The 14,734-nt window shown below is 36.4% G+C and overlaps 4 protein-coding genes across 5 annotated transcripts; 3 read left to right on the top strand and 1 right to left on the bottom strand.

Moving 5' to 3' along the window:
• Positions 1–1,831: 1,831 nt before the first annotated feature.
• Positions 1,832–4,551, top strand: LOC123225748 (2-hydroxyacyl-CoA lyase-like). Its single transcript, XM_044649903.1, has 2 exons — positions 1,832–3,310; positions 3,986–4,551. Exons 1-2 carry the CDS (start codon positions 1,904–1,906, stop codon positions 4,298–4,300), a joined length of 1,722 nt encoding a protein of 573 aa, XP_044505838.1. The 5' UTR covers positions 1,832–1,903; the 3' UTR covers positions 4,301–4,551.
• A 1,126-nt stretch (positions 4,552–5,677) lies between these two features.
• LOC123225512 (protein DETOXIFICATION 14-like) lies at positions 5,678–9,686 on the top strand. The gene is made up of 7 exons (XM_044649490.1): positions 5,678–6,293; positions 7,337–7,881; positions 7,986–8,072; positions 8,168–8,224; positions 8,328–8,566; positions 8,633–8,838; positions 8,956–9,686. The coding sequence occupies exons 1-7, from the start codon at positions 6,042–6,044 to the stop codon at positions 9,016–9,018; spliced, it is 1,449 nt and encodes a 482-aa protein (XP_044505425.1). The 5' UTR covers positions 5,678–6,041; the 3' UTR covers positions 9,019–9,686.
• On the top strand, positions 9,624–11,731 carry LOC123226340. The gene is made up of 3 exons (XM_044650845.1): positions 9,624–9,836; positions 9,972–10,039; positions 11,425–11,731. The coding sequence occupies exons 1-3, from the start codon at positions 9,624–9,626 to the stop codon at positions 11,729–11,731; spliced, it is 588 nt and encodes a 195-aa protein (XP_044506780.1).
• Positions 11,732–12,707: 976 nt separating this feature from the next.
• LOC123224933 (nuclear transcription factor Y subunit C-10-like) lies at positions 12,708–14,615 on the bottom strand. Of its 2 annotated transcripts, none has more exons than XM_044648723.1 (7): positions 14,378–14,615; positions 14,206–14,305; positions 14,042–14,109; positions 13,750–13,944; positions 13,239–13,322; positions 13,056–13,144; positions 12,708–12,950 (listed from the first exon to the last, which is right to left on the bottom strand). In XM_044648723.1, exons 1-6 carry the CDS (start codon positions 14,528–14,530, stop codon positions 13,061–13,063), a joined length of 684 nt encoding a protein of 227 aa, XP_044504658.1. In that variant the 5' UTR covers positions 14,531–14,615; the 3' UTR covers positions 12,708–12,950; positions 13,056–13,060. The 2 variants fall into 2 exon arrangements, with proteins under 2 accessions (XP_044504658.1, XP_044504657.1); XM_044648722.1 differs by having other exon boundaries at positions 12,709–12,965; positions 14,378–14,610.
• Between the last annotated feature and the right edge of the window lie 119 nt (positions 14,616–14,734).

Genomic DNA, 14,734 nt, shown 5'->3' on the forward strand with positions numbered 1-14,734 from the left:
AGAATGAGAATGAGAGTTTGAAGGATTGAGTGAGAGAGTAGAGAGATTGAGATTTGAGAGAATAGAATTTAAAGGGATATATATAGAAAAAAAACTTTTTTGAAAAAAATTAGAAATAGGGGGGTGAATTGGAATGCCAAAAATTGCAGGGGACGTCCCTGAACTTCACTGAAAATTGCAGGGGACCGTTGGTCCCCTGCAATTTTCCTTCAAAAGGCAACGGTTCCCTGCGCAGGGAACCGTTGCCTTTTTAAATAAAATTTAAAAAAAAATCAAAACAATTTCAAAAAAATTTCAAATTTTTTCTGATTAAGCACAGTAAACCTCCGGTTCATAAACCGGTGTGAACCGGCGGTTCCACGGTTCCAATTTATGTGAATCGGAACCGAACCGTAGAGCTACGGTTTCGGTTCCGGTTCAGTCCGGTTCCGGTTCTGGGTTTATCCGGGCCGGTTTCGGTCCGGTTCACGGGCCAAACCGGCCCGTGGCCAGGTCTAGTCCACGGGTTATGCCGCCTCGGCTTATGGCTACCTCAAAGGCAAACCCAAGCTACTCTTAACGGTCTTCAAGTCGGGTTATGCCCATGAAGATTTATATTCCATCGGCATCCCTTACCGAGGAAGGAGATTATCAAATTTTCAAATAAGTTTATGAATGTTTTGATTTATAAATTATAAAACTTATAATCAATGTCATAATGCTAGAGTATACTATCCTTGAAAATGTTGCCGAAGAAATAATATGAGCGAAGAAAAATAATTATTAGAGAGAAGTATTATTAGAATAAATATTGAGTTTCTTGCACTTTTTATACTTTTCGTAATCTTTGCATTAGTATGTGTTTTACTTTTCGATCCTATTTAGACATATTAATAATCAAATAAAATAATCTATTTTTGAATAAGTTTATAAATATTTAGATTCATAAATTACCAAACTTACAATTAATGTGATGATGCTGGAGTATGCTATCAACGAAAACATTATTAAAGAAAAAATACGATTGAAAAAAGGTAATGACTAGATAGGGGTATTATTGAAATAAATATTAAGTTTACTTAAAAAAATAAATTCATTAAAAGTTTGTCTAAAAAAAATTATACACAAAATTTTTTACTTATTTTAATTAATATCTTAGAGAAAATCTTAAAAATCTTAAAAATTTTATTTTTTTAATTGAGACTAAGGTAAAATAGTATTTTTTTAACATTTCAAGGTATAATAAGATAAAACAATTTTATTTTTAATCATAATAAAAAAATTTTTTAAGAGTTTATTTATAAATAAATATTTAAATTTTTTAAAAAATATAAATATATTTTTAAATTTAAACTAAATCTGAAATGAAAAACACTCCTTTTACCATATTAGTGTGGATAATACAAGGAGCGATGTTAGGTGCATAACCTAACTAAAGGAGCTGGTGGCATCAGAAGCGAAATTTGATGCGAACTGAGGTCAATTGAAAATCAAATTTGCTTCCTCCGCCTCAGTACACCAGGATTGATCCCTCAATTTCGCTTCAGCTGGAGGCTATAGGCTACAGCCGCCGATACTACCTGCCCCAGGCAATTTCTTGTATGGTAAGTAGAAGCCATAAAATTATAAGAGAAATTTTTTATATATAATCTGAATATAGAAATAATATATTATAGGCAATTTCTTGTATGGTAGGTTGAAGCCATACACAATTTTTTTATATTTAATTTAAATATAGAAATAATATATTAGGTTATAATAGAATTTTTTTAATTAAAAATAAAATATTTATTATCACACATAGATTATTTTCCAAAAATGTATTTATATATAATTGGAAATACCACCACCAAGGGGTTACTACGGTCAATTGATCCAAAATAAAAAGCCGATGATGAGAAGTTAAAGAACTCCGTAAATTCAAATGGCAGACTCTGTAGATTCCCAAAATGCCCAAATCGACGGTAACGTCGTTGCCGCCCAATCCTTGGCTCACTTCGGTGTCACTCACATGTTCGGCGTGGTGGGGATTCCAGTAACTTCCCTCGCCAACCGCGCTGTCGCTCTTGGCATCCGTTTCATCGCCTGCCATAACGAACAGTCCGCGGGTTACGCCGCCTCGGCGTACGGCTACCTCACTGGCAAACCCGGGCTACTCTTAACGGTCTCCGGGCCGGGTTGCGTCCACGGGTTGGCGGGACTTTCGAATGCCATGGTGAACACGTGGCCCATGGTCATGATATCGGGTTCATGCGATCAGAAAGACTTTGGCCGCGGCGATTTTCAAGAACTCGATCAAATTGAAGCCGTGAAAACTTTTTCGAAATTCGCTGTGAAAGCGAACGACATAAAGGATATACCTAATTGTGTTGCTCAGGTTCTTGATCAGGCTTTATCGGGTCGGCCCGGTGGGTGTTATTTGGATCTACCGACTGATGTGTTACACCAAACTATTTCACAATCGGAGGTGGAAGAATTACTTAAATCCGCTGAGAGTTATAAATCAGAAGTATCAACTGGGCTTACTCCAAAAAGTTCTGAGATTGAGCTGGCTGTTTCTCTTCTAAGAGAGGCTAAGAAACCATTGATTGTGTTTGGTAAAGGAGCAGCTTATGCACGAGCAGAGGGTGAATTGAGGAAGCTCGTCAAGAGTACTGGGATTCCATTTTTGCCTACACCGATGGGTAAGGGGTTGTTGCCTGATACGCATGAGCTTGCTGCGAGCGCAGCGAGGTCGCTAGCGATTGGTCAATGCGACGTTGCGTTGGTTGTCGGTGCTAGGCTTAATTGGTTGTTACATTTCGGTGAGCCGCCTAAGTGGTCCAAGGATGTGAAGTTCATTTTGGTGGACATTAGTGAAGAGGAGATTCAATTAAGAAAACCGCATTTGGGATTGGTTGGAGATGCGAAAAAAATTTTGGAATTGATTAATAAGGAGATAAAGGATGACCCTTTTTGTTTGGGGAACAATCATCCATGGGTTGAGGCTATTTCAAAGAAAGTTAAGGACAACGTGTCCCGAATGGAGGCTCAGTTGGCGAAGGATGTTTCTCCTTTTAATTTTTTGACTCCTATGAGGATTATAAGGGATGCAATTTTGGCGGCGGGTAGCCCTGCGCCCATATTGGTTTCTGAAGGGGCAAATACTATGGATGTAGGTAGAGCTGTTTTGGTTCAAACGGAGCCAAGGACTAGGCTGGATGCAGGGACTTGGGGTACAATGGGGGTTGGTTTAGGATATTGCATTGCAGCTGCTGTGGCTTCACCTGATCGACTTGTTGTTGCTGTTGAAGGCGACTCTGGATTCACTTTTAGTGCCATCGAAGTTGAGGTATGGCCATCTTACCGATAAATGATGATAAACTTGCGGATGAGTTGATTTTCTTCTCATGCATGACAATGTTCTTGATAGTTTCTGCTTTAACAATGTTCAGTGAACCAACTGTTTTAACCTTGAGTTTTTAATATGGGATTATGATAGAAGTAAAGTCAAGCATTCAGTGTAAGCATGCTGGTAGTTTGGCCTGATGACTTGACATGCATATTTTTTTATTCGGTCATTAGGAGCATAGCCACATTTGAACCAGTAATATTTTCCATCCGGTCTTTTAATGTTATCTAACTGATAATTTGTCAATGAAAATTTAATAGATTTCCGCCCCACTGCCTATTCTGGGGTCAATGTGGAGATAGATCTTCCTCTTGGCCCTTTTTGAGGTTATTTTTAGTAGTATGTGTATGAGAGTTTTAATAATTTGATATAGGAGTGATTGAAGCCATTAATTTGGCTAGGTTTTAGTGTAGTGCATAAAGTTGCTTTTTTGTTCGGATAGTCATGTTGGATAGAAATCTTCTACAGACCAGTTTATATATGAGAGTCATTATGTCTATTTAGTTGTTTCTTTACATGTCAGTTTGCATCCACTTGTAACCATTGGATTTCTTAATTGATGTTTTTGTCTAATTTATCAAAATGTTAATCTATGTGCTTCGTCTGATTATGCAGACATTGGTTCGGTATCAGTTGCCGGTGGTTGTGATAGTTTTTAATAATGGTGGTGTTTATGGTGGTGACCGGAGGAACCCTGAAGAAATTACAGGGCCTCACAAAGATGATCCTGCACCTACTTCCTTTGTCCCTGGCGCAGCTTATCATACTCTAATGGGAGCTTTTGGGGGAAAAGGTTATCTAGTTGGGACGCCTGATGAACTCAAGTCTGCCCTTACCGAATCATTTGCTGCACGAAAACCAGCTGTAATAAACGTTACTATTGATCCTTTTGCTGGTGCGGAGAGTGGAAGAATGCAACACAAAAACTAAGGTACTGTTGGACTGTGCAATTGTGTCGTTTGTGTCTCTCTGTTTTAGTTGCTTCTGTGCAAACTGTTTTTATTCCGGGCTTGTCAATAATGTCATATTTCCAGTTCGTTAGTGCTGGATCAAGACATGTCGCTTCTTGTCCTTTTGGATTTCATACTGGAGCAGATGCGTAATAAAGAGTCTCCCATAATATTTGTTGTTGATTAAACTCTTGATGAATATTTCAGATATACAGGGAAGTGCTTGCTTAATAAGGGTCTTACACATTTTTAAAAGGTTTCTCTGTATCTTTTTGGCTACTGAGATACATGTCTGTTATATTTTGATTGGATTTTGATTAGGGCTGCTGTGTTTAGCTCGATTATTATCGAGTACCTTCTTTATCTCTTGGTTCATGGTTTTAAACCAAAGAATGAAGAAGGAAATAAAGCAAATCATTATAAAGCCTGGAACTGAAAATTTAGATATAATTTTATAAAAATCATATAATAATTATATCTATATATTGTTTTATTTTTGCCTTTTCAACTAATTTTTTTAGATAAACATATCAAACACAATTTTATTTTTCATCTTTCCCCGAATATTTTAAATTCTTTTCAAAATCGCGGAAAATAAATGCATAAAATTCATAAAATTTACACCCTAAATTCATTGATATTTTTGTTATACAATGGAAAGTTTTGACAACGTTTTGGTATTATCATTACATTTAAATGTTAAAATAATATATTAACATGTAATTAAATATTATTTTATTTTAAAATTATATAAAAATATATCACTTATATATTTAATTATATAAAATCATAAACGCAAATGAGGTGGAATAAAATTTTAGACAAATATTTAAAAATTTAAATTAAAACATGGTAGGATTTTATCCTATCCAAAATTGCACCCATGATTTTAGTTGAAATACTTTGGGATTTTATTCCACCTCATTTGTGTCCATGATTTTAACATTAAAATCATGAGATTAATATATTCTATGTACATCAAGGCTTAACGAAAAACCTGGGTGTGTGTATTTGGCTTGCATGAAGCACACCTTTTGCTATCAAAGAAAGACGAAAGAGTCGTCTATAAACACTCTATGAGTGTTTATCCATGTTTGTAAATTAATCTTATTACGGAATGATCCAAAAAAGGGTTTTACAGAGTAAATGTATTATTAAATTAAAAAAATTAATTGGTTATTATGCTGCATAAGATCACAAAATCCCTACCATACCCTTAGTTCAATAGATCTCTCTAGTTATTAAAACATTGTGAATGACTAAACTGTTAAATGCGCATCAGGGAACGGTTACCTCACAAAAGTGGCGTTATTAGGGTACTATTACTAAGAGGTGATTGGACCAAGATTCAGAGGAGCGTAATGACTTGAGTTAGCGTCGAAATACCGAAGAGCCAATAGTTGAAAGCATATATATATATTTTTTTTGTATGCGCAGGAATGTCTTTATTAAAGGCATCTGCTGAAGAAAGCAAAGCAACGTGCGTCTCTTTTTGCCGGTCAGCTTTTCATCATTTATAAAAACAAATATTTTTGCTTTTGCTAAAGGGCCTTGCGACATGTTTAATTGTCTGTTTATTCCACCAGGCTCCAATATATAATTTAATTTACTTATGAGATGGATCATGGAAGCATATATTTATAGTTGAACGCTTCAATTATTAATGAAGAAGGCAACAGCTTTCTGAGCAAAAAAAAAAAAAAATCTGAGATAAGAGGCAAATGGAAGAGGAATTACTATTGCAGAAGAGGCCTGAAGAGAAGATATGGAAGGGCGTGACTGTAACAAAGGCTGCCTTTCTAGAAGAGCTGAAGAAGGTGAGCTACTTGGCGTCACCCATGGTGGCTGTGGCTGTTTCACAGTATCTTATGCAGGTTGTGTCAATGATGATGGTGGGTCATCTTGGAGAACTCGCACTCTCAAGTGTAGCCATCGCCTCTTCTTTCACCAATGTCACTGGCTTCATTCCACTAGTTAAGTTTAATTTCTTTCTATTTCTTCCCTTTTCATTTATTTCATGAATCATGTTGCAGTTCTAAAACTTTTCTGCTTCTATGGTGTTTTCTTTCCTGTCTGAATTTGATTCTGATATGTATAACTTAAGTTGTTCACGGGTCCTGTCATTAGATATTACAACACGTAAGCAAAGATTTGGCTTTAAGATCCACTAGCTTGTTCGAGTCAATAAAATCGGCCGAGAGTGAGGGAGTGAGTCAAATTCTTCTGTATTATTTATTATTATATAATGGAATCAGGAATTTATATGCTTGAATATTGCATATCTCTGATGGGTATGTATTCTTTAGAGGCTTATTCTAATCCCCCGCCTTTTTATCTTCTATTTTTAATGGTTATCCTGACAAGATAGGCAATGAGACTCTTTTGTCTCACCTTGACTTGTTGCTAAATTACTGGTGCGAGTGTAACTATCCTCTTCAAGTTATTGAAAAACCACGAGAATATTTATCTTGTATTTCTAATGGGTATCCTGACAAGATAGGCAATGAGAGTCTTTTGTCTCACCTTGACTTGTTGCTAAATTATTGGTGAGACTCTAACTATCCTCTTCAAGTTATTGAAAAATCACATAGTGCCTATCTAGAGAATATTATCTTCCAAGTTTTTGTCAACAATTTCAATTGAAAGTCCATTTCTACAGGTTTAGTTTGCCAGTTGAAATTCCTAGATTTCAGTAAGGCCAATATCCATTAGTTGGACTAGTAAAAAAGGGGTTTAGTAGCTGAATTTTTAAGGCGCTTCTGTATTAGGAGGGTTCCTACCATAATTAGCACGGAATAATTTTGGGTGAATAGCACTAGCTTCTCCAAATTACATCCATTTAGTAAAATTAATTAGCTTGCAAAATGAGTCTATCATGACCAAGACAAATGCCTAAATGGGATTTTTTGGATTGATATGTAGTTAATAAATAAACATGTGTGTGTTTTTGGAGATTCTGAATTGGGTTCAGATCTATTTAGACTAAATATTGACAGTGAATCAAACTTTTGAGCAGTTTGGATTGGCCTGTGCATTGGAAACTCTCTGTGGACAAGCTTATGGAGCAAAGCAATATCATAAGCTTGGAACCTATACTTACTCATCAATAATTATTCTCATTCCAGCTTGTCTCCCAATAGCTGTTATTTGGATATTCATGGACAAAATATTGATACTGGTAGGACAAGACCCTCAAGTTTCAGCTGAGGCCTGCAGATATTCCATTTGGCTCATACCTGCACTACTGGGATTTTCTATTCTTCGATCTCTAGTTCACTACCTCCAGTCTCAGAGTTTGATTCTTCCGATGCTCTTAAGCTCATGTGCAACTCTCTGTGTCCATATACTGCTTTCCTGGACTCTAATATATAAGTTTGATTTGGGAAGTATAGGAGCAGCATTGTCCATGGGTCTATCTTATTGGTTGAATGTGTTCATCCTTGGACTTCATATACAGTACTCTTCGACATGTGAGAAAACCCGCTCTCTCTTCTTGGATGACCTTTTCTTTAGCATCAAGGAGTTCCTCCGTTTTGCAGTCCCTTCTCTCGTAATGTTTTGGTAATCACCACATTTCACTTTGTAATACATAAATATAGTACTCTAATTTTCTTCGTTTCATTTCCTGATTGTTTATAACTTGTTCCATTCATGCCTGTGATTAGTCTTGAGTGGTGGTCGTTTGAGATTCTTATCTTGCTGTCTGGACTTCTACCGAATTCAAAACTTGAAACATCAGTGTTTTCTATATGGTATGCTTCTAAAACTGTGACCTTGTGTTTGTTGATTTAGGGAGAGTTTTAGTAAAACTATGCTTGATTTGTATGTCTGAAATCTTCATGTGCAGCCTTACCACTACATCATTACACTACTTTGTACCATATGGAATTGGTGCTGCTGCAAGGTTTGCCTATATATTGTTCATGATTATTTATGAAGCATTTCTATCTGCTGCATAATTTCTGATTGTTACTATGCGCTTAAACATATGCATCCACCATTTGTAGCACTCGGGTGTCGAATGAACTAGGAGCTGGAAATCCGCAGACAGCGCGATTGGCAGTCTATGCTGTAATGGTTCTTGCAGTCGCTGAAGCAGTCATAGTGGGCACAACTCTATTCTGCTGCCGCGATCTTTTGGGATTTGCCTATAGCAGTGAGAAGGGAGTTGTTAATTATGTCGCAGAGTTAGTTCCCCTGCTTAGTGCTGCAGTAATATTGGACAGCATACAAGCAGTACTTTCAGGTGAGGTTTCTCTCATTCTATCAGCGTAAACATTTGCCTGTAACAAAATTTTCTTCTTTGAATCAGGGGTAGCTAGAGGAAGTGGGTGGCAGCACATTGGGGCCTATGTCAATCTTGGGGCCTATTATCTTGTTGGAATTCCAGCAGCTGTTGTACTCTGTTTCGTTTTGCATCTTCGAGGTAAAGGCCTTTGGGTTGGAATAATGGCAGGGTCAGCTGTACAAACAATTTCTCTTGGCCTCATAACCTCTTTCACCAATTGGCAAAAGCAGGTTCCAAAGTCTATCATATCTTTATCTTCCTGGAAAGCAAATGGAGCTTTTTATTGATTGATTATGATTAACTGTTTAATATGTTAACTCGTGAATTTGCAAATGGATATTTTACAGGCAGCCATGGCTAGGCAGAGAATATTCCAGGAAACAATTTCAGCTCAAAACAGATTGGTTTGAAGCAAAATTTAAGGCCACTGCACAATTAACGTATGCCAATATCTCATTGTTTCATCTGCAATAGATTATGGTTTAACTAAAAGGCAGAACCAACAGAAGAAATTGAAGGAAAAATTAAAAAACCACTATCGAGTGTAATTATAGTTTCGAGACCCTTTTTTTATGCCTTTGAGATATTGTATTTGTGATTCAAAAGATATCCAAGAAACCATGATCGAGTTTTAGAGAAGAAAACATAGACTACCACACAGTTAGAACCAGAAAATCAACTAAATTTTATTGGCAAAGCACAAAAGTACTATCAAATTCCAAAAGTCCAACAAGAAAATAGCAGAAAGGAAATTCGATCCATTTCTTCCTGAAATTAAGAAAAGCAAAATACATGAACCTTTCATTCTTTATCTCACGCTACCAGCCAGCCAAGCAGCCAGGCCCCGATCAGCACAACGAATGATCGATCACACACACATCAGTACTTGATATTTTTTGCTTTATTACCTTCCCTTCCCTGAAAAGTGAAGTAACTATTGAGAGTAACATATTAGGTAGCTAGTAAGGGGGAGGAGGGCGGTGCCACGGCGGAGGTGGTCTGTAGGGGTCAAAGTATGGAGGTGGAGGACCGGGGGGAGGTGGATGATGATGAGGTGGTGGTGCGAAAGGTGGAGGAGGATGGGGAGGACCCGGAGGTGGTGGATGAGGAAAGAATTCAGGACGCGGAGGAGGCGGAGGCGGAGGAGGGCTTAGGTATGGTGGCGGTGGTGGCGGAGGAGGAGCAAAAGGGTCCGGCGGACGTGGCGGAGGCGGGTGTCTGTGAAATGGCATGTTTGAAAATTAGTTGATAAGTGAAGAGAAATGTTGGTGAGTATTTTGATGCAAAAAGACATAAAGTTGCTTATATAGAATAAGAAGTTTCTAGATATTATTAGACTGTTAGTTGATTGTCTAACTGTTAGGTAAATACGTGTACATTTTTCCTTAGCCATGAAGAATCCAACGGCTACGCTATACTTGCTGTCAGACGGTGAATCCCATAGTCCTTGTTATCCAAACATCTGTGTACAGATTTATCCGTATAACTGACGTGGTAGTTTTGTGTACAAATTTATTTTTATACGGATGTGATTGTTTAAGAGTAAATAATATAATTATTTATTTTAAAATTATTTAATAAAAACATAACACTTTTGAATAATTTAAATAATAGAAGAGGAGACTTATATATTTAAATCTACATTGATAATATATGAAAAATAAATTTTTGATATACTTGATTTAATAATTATGAAATTGGTCGTTAAATTTAAAGTTTGATTTACTTTGAGTGATCAATTTAATTTTGAAAATTCGATTCAACTCAAATAATATTTTTCATTACAAAAAAGACTCAAATTATATTTTTCGTTATAAAAAAGTTAAAACATGAAATAAAATTATATATATATAATTTTAATACTTAATTAAAATTTTAAATAATGTGTGGTTATACGATAAAGTGGATGCACCAATAACATTGCCCCTAGAGCATTACAAGTTAATTTAAGTAGTTTCATAATTTTGATGTAGAGTTCAGTAAATTAAAAAGGTAACGAGGAGCTATCACTTTTTTCTACATTGAAGAGGCTATGTATTTTTATTAAAAATATTAAATTTTGTAATTAAAAGAATTAAATTTTCAAAATTTTCTGATTAAATTTTTACTATTTTTATGTTGAAACTACCAAACTAACCATCTTACTCCTAAAACAAAATAAACAAATAATTGATTCGTTTCCTTAAGTAAATATTCTAAGTTTAATTACGGATAAATGTGATAGCTAGAAGATTCCCCAAAAATTATTCCTAAATTAAAATTAAAAAATATATATGCCCACGGTTTGGATTTTGGCAAGGAAAGAGCGGCGGGCATACAAACTTGCGTAATGGCTGATAAGTTTGACATTCACCTTCAATGAAACTTTGGTTTTTGGGATTGCTTTTCAGTCTGTCTTTATGCACAGATCAATTCTATTGCGACACTTCCAAGTTATAAAGGATATATATTTTTATTGAGATGCTGAACGTGGGGTTCAGATCAAGATGTTTCAACTTTCCTTTTTTTCCAATTTAACAATTAAACGTATAGGTTAAGTACTTCTTCTAAACTACCATGTTTGTACAGTCGTAGTTTGATCTCAGAATACATGACAAAACTTGAAGACAAAGTTTATTATTCGTAAAAGAGAAAACTTGGAAACAGTATGCAGTATGTTCATGGAGGTATAGAAATACAAGAGATTATGAAAAATAAAGAAACATACAAGAAATTAACACTATATATTCAAACTTAGTTACACTCTAGCTATATGATAGTAATTTAGTATACAAATCCAATGTTTATTCACTTTACTAAATGCCATTACGTATTAGAGTTATGATCGATGCAATTAAGGTGGAGGAGGACGAGGGTGAGGCCCTGGCGGAGGCGGTGGACCTGGAGGTGGAGGATGAGCAAATGGAGGAGGGGGACCAGGAGGAGGGGGTCCTGGAGGTGGCGGCCGGAAGGAGGAGGGTGGAGGTGGCCCTGGAGGCCCCGGTGGCGGAGGTGGCGCAAAGGGATCCGGTGGCGGAGGACGTGGAGGCGGGGGACCAAAGGGGTCTGCTGGTGGAGGGGGAGGAGGATGCCTGTGATGAGGCATTTCCTTTAGAATTCTTTGAACAGAAAGGAATTATGTGATGGGTGGTTTCCATGACAAGCAGTGGACTTAATTATAAAGAGATGGTAGAAGAATGTAGAAGCTGGAAATATTCGGAAGACTAGTAGTTGAAACTGAGACTGGTGGTTTGCAAAACGCTGATTTGTCAGCATCCTGGAAGGATAAAAAATGATTACTTTATAAGGAACTGGCCAGGCTGTAATGGATTTGCCAGATGTTGAAAGATGGCTACAGTGCCATTAATGATTCAATGAATGTTACAGATATCCGATTTTCAGAGGCGGAATAGGAGACCCAAGAGATGAATGATGAGCTTCTTTCAGAAGGACGGGCGTTCTATTGAGTTTTAAGCAAGCGTGTTGACAGATTCAAACCGGACGGAGAAGTGAGGAAGAGGCTATTTGCGCATGAATGATAACAGTGAATATTTAAAGCGTTTTTGTTGGTTAATTCTGTGTTGAGGTTAACTTAATCTTTTAGTTAAAGTCTATAATGCCAATTAAGGGATCACGGATTTGATGCATGATTTGAGAACTCTGCGTGGACACGGTTGCAGGCTGTGTTGGGTCGAATCCAATGCAGTTTATGGATTGCGTTGTGCAATAGCGAGTTAATTTGTGATATATCCAAACCCAGTAATTTGTGGGTTTTGCAAATTGAGCCAATCCACAAACATGATAAAACCTGTGGCACGATTTAGGGTTCTTTGAGTCATACTTATATAAATCCTTAACCGATTGCATTGATTTGAAGATTAACAAATAATTACCATGAGTAAGGAGAAGCTGCTATATTTTTCATGAAACAAAAAACCATGGGCGGTATCTGGGAAATATATAAAAAAAACTAGGGGCTTAAGTCTTACCGTAGCAAAACGATTTACTGTTGACCACTTGGCCGGCCAAGACTTGCTCCAAAAGAACCAAATAAATAAATAACAATTAATGGAAATCCTATTTTTACGACTTTAGACCCAATATATATATATATATATATATATATCTAAGTTTCTGGATCTTATTTCAAACACTTGATTTTTATGAGTAAAAAAGTAATATTACAAAAACAAACTAAACACACGGCCAGAAATATTTAGAATATGTTTGCTTCACCACAACACTTAATAATTTATCCCAAGTCCAGGAATGAGGAATTTCATATATATAAAGAGATATGCATCCGTTTATTTCAAGTTGTAATTTTCCAAGCTGACTGGCTTCCTTTTCCTCTCGATCATAACTGCTTCTTCCACCAGTGCAAATATGAATGTAAATGAAATTTTTTACTGAATTATGGGCTTTGTATTTGGATTGCGAATGAAACAGGGTTTGGAGCTTTTCTCACCTTACTTAAGAAGAAGCAGATCCAGAATTGAGTTCGGCACCGGAGAATGATGGCTTCATCAGGAGCTGCTGATCATCAGGGACTAAATCCTAAAGAACCAAACCCAATGAACAAGCTCATTATATAAATATATAAATGCATTAGATTTCTATATTTAATGAATTAATCATATTAATTACTCACCCTATTGATATCTATAACCGAGAAATGCATCTGACTTGGAGGAAGAACTTCAGCTTCTTCGGAGGATTTTTCACCATCAGAGTCCTGAGATATCCATGAAATTTCTATAAATTATAGCCCCATTAATAGTAGAGATGACATTTTGGTATGTAAAATTGGGTATTCGAACCCATTGCTTTCCAAACAAGAGGGGATTTTGCAATATTCCTTAAATCTTTATATATTAAATTCCTTTTAAAGGTTTTAAACTATTATAAATATATCTTAATATTTAATAAATATTTTATTATTAATTTAATCGAAATGACAGAAAAAAAAAAAAAAATTCCCTGGGAGGAAGGAGATCGGAATTCCTCTTTATCGCTGTATCAAGATGGGTGAGCCCGGAAACGGGATATCCATATGAGGACAGAGACAAGGATTAAAGTATTCCACCTTACTGTCCATTATCATCTCTAATTGATAGGAATGAAAGAAGAATTCAGTAAGGGAATGCGACGAGGAGTTGAACCTTGTTATGAGCAAAAGGAAAAAAATCGGCCAAAAACTCAAAAAGCTCATCGTTCTTCAAGGCTCTAGCAATGTCACAGCGCTGCAGCGTTCGACGCTTACATCCCTCAGTTTGCAGCCATGCACGAAGAGTCAGCTCCAGAATGAACAGCTCGCATGCCTTTGAGAACACGATTGGAGTGTCTGCGCTGATCATCTAGTCATAATTTACACACAAACAAACTCACTCATTATATTGAATTTACATCCAGAAATGAATAAATTAAGAAGAGGGAATTTATCAACATGCAGACCTTCACATTTGGGTTGGATTTCATCACCCTTTTGATCCTTGCCAGAGGTAGTTGATTGTTCTTAAAGGCTTATGTTATCACAGATCATAAAAAAAATCCACAATAAACAGGTAAAAGGAAGTTAAATAAGAGTAAATTGCGAATATGATTGACAGAAATGGAACCTGAAGTATTATGAATCTCAAATATTTGTTGATTCCAGAACATTTCTAAACTGTTCCTTTGCATCTCCATAAGCCGGGAATGTCTTGGGTCTTCTTCATCCTTTGGCATAGAAAATTTAATAAGGTTTTGATTAACTAAACATGCATGAAATTCTTCAGAGAAAAGCCTCACCTCATGGTCATCTTTGGTTTCCTGTTGATAGGGCAACGCAAAAGGAGTCATGGGCATGAAGTTGTGCACTTCCGGAGATGGAGTTGAAGGTGTGAACTCCATTGACTGATTCAAATCCACGACTGGCTTCCTCATCTTACTCTCCCTCTTCATGTCAGAAAAAAACTCTAGCTGCAAGTTCTCAGCCTTTATAATACTGAGAGATAGACATTAAAATGGAGAAAATGAACAGAGTCCATATTAGGAAATTATACAGAAGCAAAGCAATGAGCATTAAATTCAGGGCTGTAAAAGCACTAGCATTAAGTGTGAGAGAATCTGGAGCTGGGATTGTTACCTTGTACTTTAGTGGTGTCA

The sequence above is a fragment of the Mangifera indica genome, chromosome 9 (assembly GCF_011075055.1).
Source record: "Mangifera indica cultivar Alphonso chromosome 9, CATAS_Mindica_2.1, whole genome shotgun sequence".
In the NCBI taxonomy this organism is placed as follows: Eukaryota; Viridiplantae; Streptophyta; class Magnoliopsida; order Sapindales; family Anacardiaceae; genus Mangifera; species Mangifera indica.

Excerpts from the sequence above, each read along its gene's own strand:
- LOC123225748 (XM_044649903.1), top strand. The coding sequence starts at position 1,904 with ATGGCAGACTCTGTAGATTCCCAAAATGCCCAAATCGACGGTAACGTC. Across the intron at positions 3,311-3,985 it reads TTAGTGCCATCGAAGTTGAG|ACATTGGTTCGGTATCAGTT; the intron begins GTATGGCCATCT and ends CTGATTATGCAG.
- LOC123225512 (XM_044649490.1), top strand. The coding sequence starts at position 6,042 with ATGGAAGAGGAATTACTATTGCAGAAGAGGCCTGAAGAGAAGATATGG. Across the intron at positions 8,225-8,327 it reads GGAATTGGTGCTGCTGCAAG|CACTCGGGTGTCGAATGAAC; the intron begins GTTTGCCTATAT and ends CACCATTTGTAG. Across the intron at positions 8,567-8,632 it reads CATACAAGCAGTACTTTCAG|GGGTAGCTAGAGGAAGTGGG; the intron begins GTGAGGTTTCTC and ends TCTTTGAATCAG.
- LOC123226340 (XM_044650845.1), top strand. The coding sequence starts at position 9,624 with ATGGAGGTGGAGGACCGGGGGGAGGTGGATGATGATGAGGTGGTGGTG. Across the intron at positions 9,837-9,971 it reads AGGCGGGTGTCTGTGAAATG|GTAAATACGTGTACATTTTT; the intron begins GCATGTTTGAAA and ends TCTAACTGTTAG. Across the intron at positions 10,040-11,424 it reads GCTATACTTGCTGTCAGACG|AGTTATGATCGATGCAATTA; the intron begins GTGAATCCCATA and ends ATTACGTATTAG.
- LOC123224933 (XM_044648723.1), bottom strand. The coding sequence starts at position 14,530 with ATGAAGAGGGAGAGTAAGATGAGGAAGCCAGTCGTGGATTTGAATCAG. Across the intron at positions 14,306-14,377 it reads AAACCAAAGATGACCATGAG|GATGAAGAAGACCCAAGACA; the intron begins GTGAGGCTTTTC and ends TCTATGCCAAAG. Across the intron at positions 13,945-14,041 it reads AATCCAACCCAAATGTGAAG|ATGATCAGCGCAGACACTCC; the intron begins GTCTGCATGTTG and ends AATTATGACTAG.